General features: G+C 39.0%; 1 protein-coding gene across 2 annotated transcripts in view; it reads left to right on the top strand.

The window, feature by feature from the left end:
• Nucleotides 1-17,490, top strand: part of LOC134668079 (uncharacterized) — a 53,852-nt gene extending 36,362 nt beyond the window's left edge. For both annotated transcript variants that reach the window (XM_063525557.1, XM_063525558.1), the window contains exons 4-9: nucleotides 10,921-11,009; nucleotides 11,233-11,348; nucleotides 11,493-11,678; nucleotides 11,760-12,782; nucleotides 13,021-13,146; nucleotides 14,675-17,490. In XM_063525557.1, coding sequence (XP_063381627.1) covers nucleotides 10,921-11,009; nucleotides 11,233-11,348; nucleotides 11,493-11,678; nucleotides 11,760-12,782; nucleotides 13,021-13,146; nucleotides 14,675-14,829 — 1,695 coding nt within the window. In that variant the 3' untranslated portion in view covers nucleotides 14,830-17,490. The remainder of the gene's footprint in view (nucleotides 1-10,920; nucleotides 11,010-11,232; nucleotides 11,349-11,492; nucleotides 11,679-11,759; nucleotides 12,783-13,020; nucleotides 13,147-14,674) is intronic.
• Nucleotides 17,491-18,535: the final 1,045 nt, after the last annotated feature.

Raw genomic sequence — 18,535 nt, 5'->3', positions numbered from 1 at the left:
TTGCCATACCCTACCAGGGTGCCATATGCGACCCATTTCCATTGTAACGGCTCGGCCACGACATCGAGCGACTTGCGACGGCGGGAGCGATAACCATAGGTTGGAGCGAAAGGTCCGATCGCTGTGTCACGCTCCAACCTATGGTTATCGCTCCCGCCGTCGCAAGTCGCTCGATGTCGTGGCCGAGCCGTAACATCTATTGTATTATACCATGATTTGCAATAAACGATACTATACTAATATGATCATATAGATACTTACTTATCTAGCAAATATCAAATTATTTGTAGACCTGCAGTTGGTCTCACAATACGCGTCATATTAATATAAGTAAGCATCGCTTTAACTATTTACATCCTGTAATATTGCAGCTTGTCATGGCTGATGTTTAATAATTAAGACTAGACAATTGCACAGATCTAGACCGAACGTCACAACGCGCGATCATTGCCATAACGCTAAGGCCAAGGCCCGCGCCGGCGCAGCCCATAATTCCATTCATTCATTCGCTCCATTCTCGTAACCGATCATGTAGTTCCTAAATACTATTTGGAACAATGTCAAGTTGTACTATTACTATTTCTCGAAGTTTGTACTGTACACACAAGCACAGATTATAATAGGTACACAAGAGAGTAGCACAAAAATAGCTATAGGGCTTATTAAAAAAAAATTACGATAGAACAAATGTGAAATCATCTTGAATTTCTACTTTATCGTGAGATTCGGAACCATTTATTTTTAAATTATATTACGTACGCCTACGTATAATTAGGGACGTACCTATAATAAGTATGTAGGCAAAGTTACCTAGGTTACTTTTTCTTTCCTAAAATCCGTTGGTACATAACTAGTAAAGGTATCACCTATTAATCTACATTCGATATTATTTACAATACGAAGATGAAAGATTCAGGTAGCTAAGAGAAATATCACCCATTCCCACCGCGCTTTTCCAAATGCATCAATACCTATTACCTACCTATAATTCAGCGGTCGGTGTGTCAAAATGCCCCAACGTGGGAACGTAGGCGCGGTCGGAAGCGAACAGAAGATGCATAAAAGAATCGTAATAGGAATAGGAGCAATGAAATAACGACTAATATCAAATTGTCGATCTTCGGCCTGCGCCAGGCGTGGCTCACTCCGCGATTTCGTCGCTTTGCTACAGGTAGCTAAAAGTACATCCGTTCAACCCCAATTTTGGGGTTTGCCATAAGCCGCGCGTGGCGCTGTCGCCACCTAGCGGCCATATCTGTGCTGATCGTGACAGACGCGTTTTGTTAGAGAGTGAGTCTTCTGTACCTAGTACTATTATTTATTCTGTGCCTGCGCACGTTCTCATGGAGCAAAATTATTGCGTGCGATAGAGATAGGCACAGAGGGCCTATCGCGAACCACGTTCGACGTGTTGCCTCCCTGTCACACTTACGTACGAATTTACAAATGCGACAGAAAGGCAGCACGTCGTACGCGGTTCGCGGTAGGCCCTCAGGCGGGTCAATGTACGAATATCTTCGTACTTAACGCCCTTACTTTAGCAGACAGTCATCCACGTCAGTCGCCGGTTTTCGCAAGAAGTGTGTGCGGGTCGTATTGTGGGTAGGTATCTAAAAATAAGTGTATGTGTAAGGTATATCCTTATTTGATTATGCGAACTTTGTACGTCACTGAAGCCCGAGGCAGACAATTAATTGTACAAGTTATGCCGCTTCGTAGCGACTTGACATTGGAAATGTACTGCGTCAGTTTTGTAAGGGTCGCCAAAGAGTAGGTAGTGAATTGAATAACTTTTTTCAAATATATTTTTTAAATATTTAAAATTTATTTAAGTAAAACCAGCGAAATCAGTTAAACCTCACTCTAAATAGACAGTAAACATTAAATGACAGTGCTGAATGAAGTGCAGTGCGTTTTTTCTCGCTTTGGGTCGAATGAAATTATGTTTACCTTCGATCTGGGTATAATTTAAGTGGGTTTGGTTTGTTTTGAAGTATTTCAGCAAGATTCTGATTGCTTTAAGGTATCGCTTATTATTTATGACTTGCTTCAGTTATATAATATTTTAATAGACAATTTTAGAAGCATACTCGCACATGACGTACATCCCTAGCACACCTCGTGTGCATATTCGCAGAGAGCAATGGCCGCCATGCAAACTCGAGACGTATCGATGTACCGATTCGGAAACAGCGGGACATTGTTACTAAATTAACTCGCCGCATTCTGCTTGTCCATTAATTTGGCATTACATTTACACGAGCAATGAAAATTGGTCACTTATCATTACACAGAACAGAAGATTTAATCCGAAATCGGTGTCCTTAGAACCGACCAGGACTGATACATGTATGGAACAGATCCTGGAGCATTCCACTTCCACGAAGTTGCCTACTGTTGTCCGGTACAAACGCGATTTTTTCAAGATTCTCAGATATAGGAGATCAAAAAAACTTAAAACGCGGTTAACTCTCCGTGGCATGCTTCCCTTTAGCTTGTGAATAAGCTTTCGATTGGAACCCTAGCTTTTAGTAGCATAGTAGCATTAGATAAATCTACAAAGTTATTTCACTAAATGCATCTGTTTATTTTATATAAATCCACTGATTAAGCATTATATAAACCTAGAATTGTGAAATTTATTTTAAACGCATAGGAGTGAAGAAAGGTGACAGAGTAACCAATCTAACACAGCAGTGCGGAACTGTAATGACCAGGCAAATGAATAGAGGCCTATATACCTTTAAAAATCTATATATATAGGTAGTTAAAAATTCGATGATTAATGTTACCCCCTGGATCAAAGTAACCCAATATAATTGGATACAATGTCAAATATTCCTCCAGAAAATTTGATTCAGGAGACCAGAATCTACTACAGTATATCAACCAGATAAAAACTCTTATGATGGTAATCACTAATCATTGTACATGTACGCGAACTGACCGCGACACCCTGTAGGTATATACCTTGAGACAATAAATAACAATTAGGCCCACTTGCACCATCCCACTAACCCAGGGTTAAGCGGTTAAACCGTAAAACTAGTGTCAAATTGTACTGGTTACCATGGTAACTCCAGGTTCAACCGGTTAACCCCGGGTTAGTGGAATGGTGCAAGTGAGCCTTAGTGTTTCTAATGTTCGTTTCAACACTTCGTTTAGTGTTTTATTTGTATTATTGATTCCATTTTACTCATCTTCTGGCCTCGTCTTCCCATCTACATGGCAACCGGCCAGTGGTAATGCGATACCCAACGCTACTGTAATCTCGCAGCACAATTGCAGGAGGCTGTCACTCTTTGACGCGTGTTTACTCCCGTGGAACAAGTGTCACGCGACGTTCGTTATAGCAGGGACAGTGTTGTAATGCGTCTGGCGGCGGCCCAAGATCTAACTGTGCTGGCGTCTAGTTATTTTGGAACGCACAATAGTGTCTCTAGGTGTGTAACAGATGCACTTCGCTGTCTGAAATATTATAATTAGCTATTGACGCGTGATTCTTTGAACCCCCGCAAAAAGAAGGGATTATATATTATATAATTTAACGCTGTCTGTCTGAGCGCATTACATCTTCATAATTCATAAAGTACGTGAATATACGGGCGACGATAAACTCGTTTGTTTACATTACTTTTATGCCCTTCTCTATTGACGTCAACATTACACAACGGAAAAAAAGGTTTTCTATCTGACCGAAATTATGGACAATGATTATTGTTGACAGATAATTATTACAATAATGACGCCTATGTATGAAAACGTGAAAACAAACCAATTTAATTGAGCCTTGCTAAAATGACAGTACACGTTTAATACGGAGGCAAGGACAATCATGCAAAGTTCGGTTAATAGCAGATCAATGATATAACTGTTTACGTCAATTAAATGTGCCCATTTTAATCATTATGTGACTGGTTATTTACGGCGTAGAACTGACTATGACGTTCATAGGCTTACTTACCGATTGACTATGGGCCCGATTCGGATTTTGAAATAGACATCTATTAGATATTTTTTAGACATCACTATCACTATTTGCGCGATTCTGGAGATACTCTTGAACGATTTCCACAGGATATGACTTAGAGATCCAATTCACTATCTAGATAATAGATATCTTACGCTATCTAACGTAAAAGTGACATTGGTTGCCCGAATTGCGCTATAAAGAGAACTAGTTGATATCTAAACTATAACGTATCTAGAATGTATCTAGTACGTGTCGTCTCTTGTGAATATCTTGAAGTTCGAATACGGCAGTGTAGGAATCTAGTATTTAATATGTATAGACGCCGTGTCACTGCAACGTAGGTATTAAAAACCGGGCAAGTGCGAGTCGGACTCGCGCACGAAGGGTTCCGTACCATAATGCAAAAAAAAAAAACAAAAAAAAGCAAAAAGAAAACGGTCACCCATCCAAGTACTGACCCCTCCCGACGTTGCTTAACTTTGGTCAAAAATCACGTTTGTTGTATGGGAGCCCCATTTAAATCTTTATTTTATTCTGTTTTTAGTATTTGTTGTTATAGCGGCAACAGAAATACATCATCTGTGAAAATTTCAACTGTCTAGCTATCACGGTTCGTGAGATACAGCCTGGTGACAGACGGACGGACGGACGGACGGACGGACGGACGGACGGACGGACGGACTGACGGACGGACGGACAGCGAAGTCTTAGTAATAGGGTCCCGTTTTACCCTTTGGGTACGGAACCCTAAAAATGTTAAAAGATAAAAATTTAGGACTACACTGTTATAATATTTTGTAATATTTCTGGTAACTATGTACTACTTAATGAGAAACGATGTCTTGGTTCGAAGAGTTCCAGAATAGGGTGCCAAAATAAACTTACAAGACGTTACGGAATTTGTTATATCGCTTACACAAATGTTATATTTACATAACAGTTATTTTTGTCCAAATCTAATTCAGTGCGATAAAATCTTTACATTAAATTGCTAATAACAAAACTGGTAAATGTATTCGTAAAATTTCCGTTCGAGTTGGCTAATGATGGCGACGGGTTACTTACGACAGAAGAGAAATGACGTAACTGTTGAAGAGTCTCATATGTTAATAGTGCACTTTACTTTTGGGCTCAAGCACGCAGACATGAATGAATGCAACGCGCATGCGTAGGAAGCACGGAACATTCAAATACAACAGGCGGTTGTGTTTGAATATTTCATCGGCTGTCTATTCCCAGATAAGACGTCTAGCGTCTATGCTTAATATAGACAGTCGTGACGATGCGTTACCCCATACTATAGAGTCTGTTCGGAAAGAGAAGAGTCGTGGAATGTATTGGGCTCCATATCCATACTTATCTTTCTATTTCCGCACAGACTCTACAGTTGCCTCCAGAAACTCGCGAACTAAATTGACATGAGTTTGACAAATAAAATGATACCAGGAATAGCAAAGAAAAAATAGGCAGGGGTATATGTCGATAAAATGATATCGATAAGTAAGATGCACTTACTACTCATGTGATAATTATAAAGGGGACACAAACGATTTCGATTTAAATAAATAAATAAATATTATAGGACATTCTTACACAGATTGACTAAGTCCCACAGGAAGCTCAAGAAGGCTTGTGTTGTGGGTACTCAGACAACGCTATATATAATATACAAATACTTAAATATGTACATAGAAAACACCCATGACTCAGGAACAAATATCTGTATCATCATACAAATAAATGCCCTTACTGGGATTCGAACCCAGGACCATCGGCTTCGCAGGCAGGGTCACTACCCACTAGGCCAGACCGGTCGTCATATTTGATTTGTATGAATATGACGAGAAAAGTGGTTGATTCGATGTAAGATTGTGACGTTACCAATCAAATCAGGAGGTGCGGATGTGAAACTGACAAATTTCAGGTTTGTGGGCAAGTTGTTTATATCAAGAGCTCGCGGTTGTCGCCATAAATCTAAAATTGGTGATTTAATTTTATACAATGTGACCGGTAGATGAGATTGATCGATAATTAAAGTTAGACCAAGAAAAGTCTGCAGCGATTTTGATAGCCCACGCAGTGCAACTGTTATTTAATACGTCATAATTTCATAGAATTTTGACGTTTCAAATAATACTTGCACTGCGTGGGATATTAAAATCGCTGCAGACTTTTTTTGGTCTAACTTTATTTCAATTCTGACCTAATTGTCAACTTGAATGTCCAGTTTAGGGACTGGTCTTCTTTACAGTCGAAGCAATAGGGATCACCGAGACGATTTAATTTTTACGTCCACACCACACAAAATAAATGAAAAATCTTATCTTATTTCCCCGTCTGGGTCGGCCTTATTTGTATTTTGAGACAAAATCACTGTTTCTATGTTATCACCTACAACTAGTTACCCTAGCTGTAAGTTTTCCTAACAAATAAAATAAAATATTTATTTAATTACCTGCAATATGTTTATCCAATATCCTTGTATTGATTACTATAAAATTGCACAATTTTCGAAATACCAAGTAACATTTGTAAAATAATTTAAATTACTTAAAGATACATTTTAACTGACCGCGCAACAGTAGCGCCGCTAGCGGTGAATTCTCGCGATATTCTCTAATTCAAACTTTTTTGAAAATATCGATATGAACAGCACTGGCCAAAGTGTGGTATCATTTGTGCACATTGACCTGTCAATTTAGTTCGCGAGATTCTGGAGGCAACTCTTAGTAAGGGGTACTTAACGCATCGTCATGGGGATGATTTTTTGATCACTTGACTTTGATGATGATGATGACTGTAGATGTCTCTATGCAAAAAGGTGCGAATAACAATAAAATCATGTTAGAATAATTCGCCGGGTACAGAGGTTTTGGTAAAGAGGGAAGCTTGGATCCTTGATTCGTGAGCGTGAGTTCGAATTTAGCAAGTAAGTCTATTCTATAGGTACCTACTATTATTCCAAAAATTTCAAATTCTACGAATTTATTAATTCTGCAATGCAACTGGAATGTTCAATAATCTTCTTTCAATAAGGGTGATTATATAAAATCACATCGGTTTCAGTCGGCTCTCATAATTTGCAATGCAAACCGGGCAGGGTCAGGCAAGCGTCTGATTTACTGATTTACTGCGAAGCCAGGCCGGCTAGAGTTCATTTACATAACTGTTGTCCCGACCAAGGAAACAACATTGCAGTTATAATCAAATATACTTTGGTAACTATCATCTGGCGTCCCACGGTCCTAATTCTAATGCAAATTATGCACCTCCAATGAAATTTAACAATTATACTAGATTTTAGATTAGCTAATATTAACGGATATATATGTCGTAGTCAGATCGTATAATCCGCCGTATTACATTACGGCTAGCCGTTTTCAAAAACAGGGGCGTTTTGAAATGCGGCGGTTCAACGATTAGCCGGATTGTCACTGCGATACGTTCTTCAATAAGGCGGCCCACGTTTAGCCGCATCGTACATTGTAGAGTGACCAGTTCTTTCGGTCGCCTACGTAACCGGAGTTTGGCAATGTTTGCAATTTAATTTATTTCTACCATGGTCCCACCGCACTACATGCGTTTCTTTTCCAAAACATTTCCTTCACAACTTAAATAGACGGAGCCCCGCAAGCGGGGCTCCTATTTCTGGGCGGTTTGCCCTTCGGGCATCTGAAGTTACCTAACGAACCTAACCTAATTACCTACCTACGCTTTTTTCCCCAAAGTGTAATGTTTTCACGGACGTCTCACTTAATCAATAGGTAGGTAGGTTAGGTTCGTTAGGTAAATTTTTTTTGAAAAGAAACAGTCCGACAAACTCCAGATTTGATGGACACCCCAGCGTTTCTCAGGCAGCGCCACGAGTGTTAAAAATGGGAACTAAAACTGTCAAAGCGGCGGCTAATGACTCGCTGTATTACATTACGGCTAGCCGTGTTGAAGAACGTATGGCGCCGAATACATTCCGGCGGATTCTCATTCAGCCGCATTCAATACGGCTAATCGTTAAACCGCCGCATTTCAAAACGCCCCTGTTTTTGAAAACGGCTAGCCGTAATGTAATACGGCGGATTATACGATCCGACTGCGACATATATATAACGTTTTATTTATTAATTCCTTTCAATAACGCTAAAACCTTAGCTTGGACTTGTTTATTGTTGAGGAAGGTTTAGGTGTATAATTTTAATTTGTTAACCTATGCGAAGCCGGGGCGAGTCGCTATAGTATAAATGATATTGTAGCTCTTAGAAAATGTTCGTCGACCAGTAATAATGATTACAGGTATCTACCTACTTATTTAGCAATTTGCTTTGACTTAGTACAAATCAGCGAATTATAAAAACAATTTATAATTTTACAATCGATTATTCATTGAGATATACTCGTACTATCCTTGCTGTCAGTAAAGCAAGCTTAAAGCAATTAAAATAAATAACAATTACCTAATCATCTGGTAAAAATCAAATTCGCAATGTATGAAATGAAAAGCTAGGCTAGCATGTAGGTGGTGCATGGATATCGCTGATCATCAATTTTCAATTTTCATTAAGTAATGAAACATAAATCAAAATATTTAAAACAAATAAAACGCAGCAATCTACACGCAGCCGAAAAACTGCGTGACCACTTTATAAATGAATTGTTTCATAATGTACTAATTGTAACTATAATGCTCGCTGTAACTTTACGATAATAGGTAGGTACTATTAATAGTCTATGAAGATAATCAGTCGGTTAGGTACTAACTTTGATGACATTAAACCAATTAAGACCTAATCTACTCAATCCATCTATATAAGTACATTATTATAATTAATTACTGGTAAAACTACCAATTAAGTGTATCACGTCCTGCGGCAAACACTTATTTACCGCTATTTCTTAGAGCATCGATCAATTTATGTAATTTATAGGTTTTCTCCCGCGCTTAGATCGATCGATAAACGTCAAATAGGGAATCGATGACCTCGTCTTAGCCTAGTCACGTATGAACACCTTAACCGTGCTATTGTATTTACGACTTTATTGCGTTAGGTTTCAATATAGATTCCGGTTTCACTAAAATGCAATAAAACCTGAGTACCTATACAGTTGAAATTGCTGTTTTCTATATGTAAGAGCTATCTCTTTTCAGCGTTGCATTTAAGACACGTAATTTTAGAATTACATTGGGCAACTATTCACTGTCAACTGTTGAGGAAAATCTGATTAGATATAAACCTGGGACGTAAGACATTATCTAGTTGTCTAAGTTGCCCGCCTCCGTCAATATTTCGGAACATATTAGTATAAATGCTAACCCCCTTATTCATAAACGTTTACTAAAGTTAACACGCCGATAATAATCGTTTGTCCCCTTCCGACGTATTGGTATGATGGAAAGAGACAAACGATTATTATCGGCTTGTCAACTTTAGTAAACGTTTATGAATAAGGGGGTTAGTAAGTACCTATCTACCAACTTAGTAGTTGACGATACACTGCATAATTTCATTGTACAGGTAAGTATAATGCAAGTAACTCTCTCTAGAGTTCAGTCTACTCAAAAGCTTACTTAATAACCAATAGCGATGCGGTATCAGCTTCGTTTCTTATTAGGTAATTAGTCACTAATAATCGTGATGTTTTAATAGAATTGCGGTCCAATCACATGCACAACACACATACGTGATTCATACCTTTGCACGATCTTCAACTGTTCACTGATAATACATAAATCTTATTTCAAAGGCATAAGATCCACCAATGGTAAATGAAGTGTTTCTAGTACCAAGTCCCATCGATTAGCTTGCACCGACAGCCCGACGCCCTCAAAAGCTTGCCGTGAGGTACGGCCGGAATGCAGGAATGGGTTCCCGTTAGAACAAATCTAGCCTAGCCTGCACAAGTGCACAAAGGCCACACGCGGCGCACACGCTGGATGTAGGTACAGACGCGTTAGAAAGCATCACAGTCAGGGTAGGTAGGTACTATAATTTCCTATACTTACCTGATCTTACATTGTAACATGTAATGTAAGTTAAGTGCATACTCTTTGCAGCGCATTTAAAAAGATATAGGAAAATTTCAGGCGCAGGTACTTAATGGTACCGGCATTTTTTTGTATTAACAAGTTTAGTAACAGAGCACCCGCAATACCCGCATTTAAGTGCGTCGTCACGTGGGTACCTGCGCAATAGGAAAATTATTATTATGTTTTCCTGAGCAGTTAACGAGTATCTGCAGTAGCAATCGAATTAATGGAAAATTACTCGTTAATGTATGTTCCTCTGTAATAAACAGATAAAGTAGGTACATTATATTCAGAGTTCAGAGACGTCATTTGTTTATTACCGCATTAAGAGTGCAGTGAATGTCCAATATCATACTTTCCCAACCTCGTGATTTGCTTAACTTATATTTACAATACAACCTTAATTTGTAGCTCATAAAGTTCACTTTATCAAATCAATCTAGTATTTACGAGGATGAGAAAAAGTCAGTCGGTATATGACATGTAAGCTAAGGTCAGTAGGGTGCGGTGTCGGAAGCGTCCAACCGGACTTCCCAGTTGATAAGCCTTCGTTGAGCAGGAAATAGAGATTCCATATCAGTGGTCTTAATTGATCAACTTTTTCTGAGACATAACATACGTTAGACTTAAATAAAAATAATGAGTTCATAATGTATTCTTACGCACAATGGGGTTAGTTTCCGTAATGCTGACAATGTATGTTAACGTCGCTATAAATGCTGTAATAATTTAATAGTTACATACATTAAAGAAGGTATTGCTAAGTATACCAGTTCACCTACAATAGGTACCTAGGCGGCTGGGATGTTTAGCACTAATTAGCACATTATTGTCTTATTGTTTTAGTTCCTCATCTATCCTATTGAAGGTCGATCAAAATTAAATCAAAGCTACTTTGTATTTAAATAGTATAATTTTCTTATTTCAGGCTAGCGATGGTCAAGTCGCGCCTGTGCAGTCTCTGTTGGCCGGCTTCTATCTTCTAGCGGGGCCTTTCGTTTCGGCCTTAGCAAACAAGTAAGATTCTTCAGTATTTACTCACCGTGTTTTGTCATTAGGTACCTCGATTCATGAATTTCCCTTTCGATAGGTCTTGTCTCATCAATGTCCTCTATACCTAGCTAAAACAAAAGCTGGCTAAGTTGCCAATTATACTTAACATGAACAGACAGATATGACAGACCGATATAAAGATATAAAGAAATGTTCTTGAACTGAAAATTAACTTCCGTTCTTTCAGGTACGGCTTCCGAGTGGTGACCATCGTTGGCAGCATGATTAGTACCGTTGCCTTCGGACTCTCCTACTTCGCGACCAGCGTAGAGTACCTCTACCTAGTTTACGGCATCATTGGAGGTATGAATTTGATTTTAGAACGACAATACATTTAATAGATCGTTAATAAGCAGTATAAGCACACTATCTATATATACTGCAAACATGAGAACCGAAATGACCAACGATGATGCAAAAAATTCTAAATATTTTTTTCTGTTTCAGGTATCGGTTTCTGCATGATTTACATGCCAGCAGTGTTAACAGTCGGGTTCTACTTCGAGCGCTGGCGCGCCCTCGCCACAGGCATCGCGCTCTGCGGATCTGGCGTCGGCACTTTTGCGTTTGCGCCGCTTGGTGAATACCTTCTCAAGTCCTATGGATGGAGGGTCACTGTTGTTATGTATGGAGGTAAGCAATCAAAATGCATGTTTTTATCAGAGTTATCAAGCTCTAAATGACAAAATTTAAGTTTGGATCCTCTTTTTTCAGGATTCATTCTCCTGTGCATCATCTTTGGTGCACTGTTCAGACCCATAAAACCGGTACGAGTGGCGCTGGCTGATCAATCCGGCGATGATGACGTCGCTCGTCGGCACGAGGAAGCCGTTGAAAAGCTCAACTCCATGCTCAAATTGCATAGCAAGCTGGACTCCGGGATTTCAATGCCAGCCGAGATGAGATTCAGTAACAAAGTTAGTCCACACACGTGGGTCGGAGTCGCGAATAATACACGATACCCGACCGCCGAGGAAGTCTTCCGGGGCAGCAATTCTCATCTAAGCCGACGGTCATCAGCAACTGCAGGAACGATTAAGAATAATCTTGGAAATAGACCGATGTTCATCACAGGCCCGGTCGCCGAGAAGGATGAAGACGATTCCAACAGCAATATTGACAACACTGAGCCACTCATCAGCGCCCCTATCAAAGTCATACAAAGAGAGGTTAGGCCTCGCCATTCACACGCCGATCTAGTTGCTAGGCCACTGTACAGAGACGACATTTTCTTTAGCGGCAGTTTGGTCAGACTACCCCAATATACGTCTCGGAATTCTCTGGGTTACCACATGGCAGTTACACACGTGCCAACCAAGGAAGATGCTCAAGAAGAAGAGTCGGGCAAATGCCGTCTCTGCCCAGAAGCAGTGAAGCGGACCCTCGCTACCATGTTGGACGTAAGCTTATTCCGATCACCGACGTTCGTGATTCTCGCCGTGTCAGGTTTCTTCACGATGCTGGGATTCTTTGTTCCTTACATGTATGTCAAACAGAGAGCGATGGAAAAAGGAGGCATTGATGCAACAACTAGCACCTTGTTGGTGTCGACGATCGGTGTGGCGAACATCGTGGGCCGTATGGCGTGTGGTCTGGTGTCATCGATGCCCAAAGTATCTCCGCTGTGGCTGAACAATATTGCGCTGACGGCTGGTGGAATAGCGACTATGTTCAGTGGATACTGCTTCCATGCGGGCTACCAGTTTGCATACTGCGCATTGTTTGGACTTGCTGTTGGTAAGCATTTGTTTGATTCACAAGTCATAATGTTTGTTTATTTGTTCCCTAAGCTGAAATTAACTGCTATCAAGCCAGGCTGATGATAAAAGTCGGACCATAGGAATTCCGTAAAACGACACAGCATTTTAGCTAGTAATATTAGATGATTGTCAAATAAAAAGTCAGTCAAAAAAGATTGTATTTAAAATAAAATATTTGACATTATTAGTTGATCATAGTCTTCTATTTTTTGCAGCTTGTTTCGCGTCGCTACGGTCGATCCTGGTGGTAGAATATATCGGGCTGGAGCAGCTCACCAACTGCTTCGGGCTTTTCCTGCTCTTCCAAGGTTTCGGCGCGTTATTAGGTGCTCCAATTGCGGGTAAGATACATCATCTCAGTTATTTTTAGGGTTCCGTACCTCAAAAGGAAAAAACGGAACCCTTATAGGATCACTCGTGCGTCTGTCTGTCCGTCCGTCTGTCACAGCCAATTTGCTCCGAAACTACTGGACCAATTTAGTTGAAATTTGGTACACATATGTAAGTCCGTGACCCAAAGACGGATATGTAACGTCAACAAATGAATTTTAAACATAGGGGCTACTTTTGGGGGGTAAACCATAAAATTAAAAATCAAAGTTTTGCAAACTATGTCGTGTAACATATCAAACAAAAGAGCTCATTGTGAGAATATCAAATATATATTTTTTTTAAATTTACGATAAAAATTCTAGAAGTTATTCAAGAAAATAGACAAAAAATGACCATTCCCCCCCCCTCTATCTCCGAAACTACTAAGTCTAAAACTCTGAAAAAAATACACAAAATAGTCCTTTTCCTAAAGATGACAGGAAAACCTATTAGAAATCTAGAGTCAAGCGTGAGTCGGATTTAAGAACAAAAATGCGGTTTAGGTTTTTTAGGGACACAGCCGCAATGGTTTAAGTGAAACGTGATTTATTAGAGTTCTAGACAGCTATTGCGAAGGCCCTAGGCCGAAATCCGCATAAGGCCGAAGACCCGAAGCGTCCCGAAGAGACGTGCCTTTAGCTTCAAGCGTGAGTCGGACTTAAGATAAAAAAATGCGACTAAGCTGTATCTAGCACACAGCCGCAATGTTACTTGTAGTACTGATTGATTAGGTTACTAGGTATTGTCACGTGTTTTAAAAAGCACTATACATGGTGGCCAAAAAATAAACTAAGTGTATTTCCGTTGCCGACGTGCAACCCCGAAATCGCAAAGAAAAATTTGGCTGTTTCATACGTTTTGACTGGTCCGTTTTCTATGGGAGGATACATTTCTTTTCGCGATTTCGGGTCCCATAGTAAATGTTGCTCAGTAGGTAGGTATAATCCCAATAACTCCCTGGTTACGGGAATATACTTATTTTTTGGCCACCCTGTAGGTATTATCTCTCTTCGGCCTTCGCTTTTAAAACACTTGCGGAAGTTGTAGGAAGCGCGACCCATTGAACGCTCCGAGTTTCAGCCCTACGCGGAGCTCGGTCTTCAGTCTTCGCATTTAGACACTTGTACTATTGTTCGGCATTTAATTTCCTATCTAGAAGCTACTTTGCATATTTGCAGAGATATAAGCCATCACGCCAGAAAACTTCATGTTACATGTGTTGAAAACTTGATTGACTCATTCGGGTTTTTCAAGGCGTTTCACTCACGTCACGTTACACGTACAAATTTTTTTTTGAAAATTGTGTGATTTACGGAACCCTTGAAACGCGAGCCCGACTCGCACTTGACCAGTTTTTTTATTCAACGATAAGCTAACAAAAACACAGTCAACCACGATCTTAATGAAAGTATTAGGTAGTTAAATCAAATGACATTTTTCTCCCCTGTCACTGTCTAAGACTTCGCCAACTCACTTATTTATGTTGTTCCTTTACAGGAGCTATAAAGGACATGACGGGAGACTTCGTGGTCCCATTCTACGTGGCTGGAGGGTTCCTGCTGTTCTCTGCCCTAATGTGCTACCCCATCGACTACATCAGCCGGTGGGAAAAGTCGCGTTCCAAGCTCGCCACGCCGCCCCCCAAAGTCTGATCCCTTCCGGACCATACGGGACCATGATACACCGGACTCATGTCGGTTCAATAAAGACAAGGTGCCAAAACCCCGGTCGAATAGTGTGCGTTAGACCCTGCGGATGAATCTCAGGCGACGACGTGACTACGAATTGTACAAATTAAGCTGTTCAGATATATCGGACGATACCTCGAATACGAAATTCATAAGTAGAAACATTCCCAGTAGAATTGGACAATGCTCGAGATTGCTTTGCAATGGCTCAGTTAAGTCAGATCTTGCATTTAAATATAGAATTAGAATTTAGAAAGTACAAAGACTCGAAATATTTATCGTAATGACAGTTTTGTCAGTGTCCAGTTGTTAGTGGATGTGGTCTGAAGCCAAAACGTACTTTATTATTAAGAATAGATTTGTACTTACCCGAGTGAAATCCCGAAGGAGGTCTCGAAGAGATTACTCCTAATCCGTCTTCCATAAAATCTAAGTTAAATTTTGAAATTATCTACAATATTGATAATTATATAGCTAGAACAATACGAAGCAGATATTTGCAGAAAACTATTTTATACATCAACGTTTTGAATCCTGCACGCAATTCGCATGCGCCCTAGTGTAATAATGTAACAAACTTACAAGTAGGTACGGAGTACATATTATAAGACTTTTACACCTAACAACGTAATTTAATTGCATATCATTATGCAGAGTGATTTTAATTATTTAAAGGTATGCTAGTTGTAATACTTGTAATGTTCGTGCCTTATTGAATGAGTGGTACTTACATATTATAGATTATACTGTATTGTACACTATTTTATATACAAGTCCCCGGATGGGAAGGAAAGTTCCAAATGCCGTTTGTACTATACTTACAAGGCCTTTTATACTTTTTTTTATGTGTTTGACATAAATGTAATATTTAACTTAGAATAAGAATTACTGCTGTGGCTGTGGTATATTAGCGTATTCTAGAGCTTGTAAATAAGAAATCATAGTCATCGGGTATTCTATTGTATTTTGGTTTGTTAAAATCGCGCTGTCCTATGTCAACCGGTGTACCCATATCAAAATCGTCACATATTTAAATTTGGTGATGTTGATAGGGGTACCTAGTAGAAGGTTTCTTCTGGTATAAATATTTCTACGTATGCCGAACGACCTTAAGGGGTCATCCATTAATTACGTCACACGAATTTCTAGGTTTTTTGACCCCTCCCCCCTAGTGTGACGTCACATTTTTTCTACGAAATCGCCAAATCGAATTAAGTAAGTACCTGAGTATTATTAATATGTTATCAAAATATTTTTGACGATATAAATATTAGTAATTTTATAACCCAAAACTGCTTAGGAAAGAAAATTAAACGAATAAAAACTTGTTATTTAAATGTACAGCGAATAAAATAATTTAAATAAATTTTCGGTTACTGATGAAGTTAAAGTGACGTCACAAAGTTTGTGTCTCCCTCCTCCCCCATGTCACAATAAGTCACATTTTCTTGACCCCCTCCCTCCCCCTAAACGTGTGATGTAATTAATGGATGACCCCTAAGTGATACTCCCATAGTGGTGTTTACAAAATGCATTAAGTATTATTATTAGCAAGAATGACATGCCCCTTCTGCTTGAATAATTTGAAAAGGACGGGGCAGATTGGAACAGAGTTATACCGAATACCGCGCTGTATGGCCTAGCATGACTGTCTAGTACAGCTGAGTACAGCGCTGTATGGCTAAAAATAATAATATGTACTTTTTTATTCATAACTCATAACATATGTACAAACTACTACGAGACATTTGTGCAATCATGCCATATTTTAAATTTAAATATGAAATCACTGCCAATATTTTTATTTCATAATTATTTTCTGTTAGTTTTATCAAATGATTTATATGATGATGGGCATTGCCAAAATATATTTTTTTTACATGAATCATCAATATGAATACTTATAAACGGAAGTTTTTTTTATAACTCGTTGATATAGATTTCGGAGTGGTTGTATATGTATGTATATTGCCTTATTTTATTAATTTTATAAGTTGTTTTGTGTTATGACTATGATTTTTTGTGTGTATTGAGTGTGGATACCACAGTGCCATATTAAAATGTTATGTTCACTTGCTTGCGATATTCCTGATACGAAAAAAAAGGAGGCAAATAATAGATCGAAATTACGCGTTTAGATATGTAAGTAGTGTTCGGATATTAATATAAAAAAAAATATATAATCTGATTTAAGCTTTCATAAGTATATGTTTAATTTATGACCAAATCTCTATCAACACAAGTCTCCTTTCTTGTAACATTGTTTTTTTAGTTTATGCAAATAATAAGGTACCTAGCCATTTTATGGGAGTCTCATTAGTCAAGAAAAATCAGAAAGGATGCAGGTAACGTTGTGAAACATTTTACAAAGCACTGATGTACCTATGCATAAGCATTGAAGCCATTCGAATGTTTTAGAGCACCTATGAGGAGATAACAGAATAATAATGAAAACATATATAATATTCGTAATAAATACAGGGAATAAAAACGAATTAACTACACTCCTAGATTAGGAATATGGAAGGAACGCAAGCAATGTTACGTAGCCTAGTGAAATAGATGAGTGTTTTAACCAGGGTTTTCCCTTTGCAACAATTTATACAAATATATTTGTTGAACTATTTTCTTGTTTTATTTTTACCAGATAACTTAATTTATAAGCCCCCCCCCCACATCTGGCGTCTTTCGAGCGTCGGCGTCTGTCGGCGTCGGTCCAGCGCTATGGAAAATGACGTCGCTGCGCAGTTGCGTCGACGTTGCGTCGACGTCGGCCATAGAATTGTAGACGCCGACGCTCGAAAGACGCCAGATGTGGGGGGGGCCCTAAGTGTGCTTAACTGAGACCGTTTGCGATAAATAATTGTGGTTGTAGGTACCACACACTTCTACCAGACTTGAGGTTCTCTGATGAGTGACTCTGAAACTACCTACTGAAAATCACTGAAAATTATGAAAGTTAATCCGGTTACCCTGCCCTTATATTTCTGGAGTTTCACGAGTGTTTTAAAGTCTCTTTTGAAATCCTTATTTTACAAGTTACAGGTTATTTCAATCAGTCTATTATATTCTGTTGGGGAAATTCTGAATACCTACCATGTAAAACAATAACGAGTTGGCTATTGCTATATTATTAAATTGCAAAATTATCGATACTGCAAGTTTCAATATAATTACTTAATACAAAATGTACGTTTTACATTCCTATAGTAACCAACACCAAAGGCCGACACGTCTTATCTCTATTGATATGAACACTAGCAATAACATTTAACAGAGTACTTCTTCTTCCTCGCGTTATCCCGGCATTTTGCCACGGCTCACATAGGAGCCTGGGGTCCGCTTGACAACTAATCCCATGATTTGACGTAGGCACTAGTTTTTACGAAAGCAACTGCCACACAGTGTTTCGTCTAGAACAAGCTAGGTGGACAAAAGTCGTTATCAAATTATCTCTAATGAGTCATTAGATATGATAAACAACATGTTGAAACCCCCAAACCCATTAATAGATTATGTCTAACTTTCTAATTTTATGAGCCATAGGGTGCAGAAGTCAGCTAATGAGGTAAGTGCAATTGCACAATTTAATCAGTTGCAATTTTGTGATGCGTTCAACGACATCTCTTACAAGTAAAACGTTATTTTATGAAAAGGTTTGGTGATAGAT

This window comes from Cydia fagiglandana, chromosome 10 (genome assembly GCF_963556715.1).
Source record: "Cydia fagiglandana chromosome 10, ilCydFagi1.1, whole genome shotgun sequence".
NCBI classification, from domain to species: Eukaryota; Metazoa; Arthropoda; class Insecta; order Lepidoptera; family Tortricidae; genus Cydia; species Cydia fagiglandana.
This window is presented reverse-complemented; position numbering and strand designations above follow the sequence as displayed.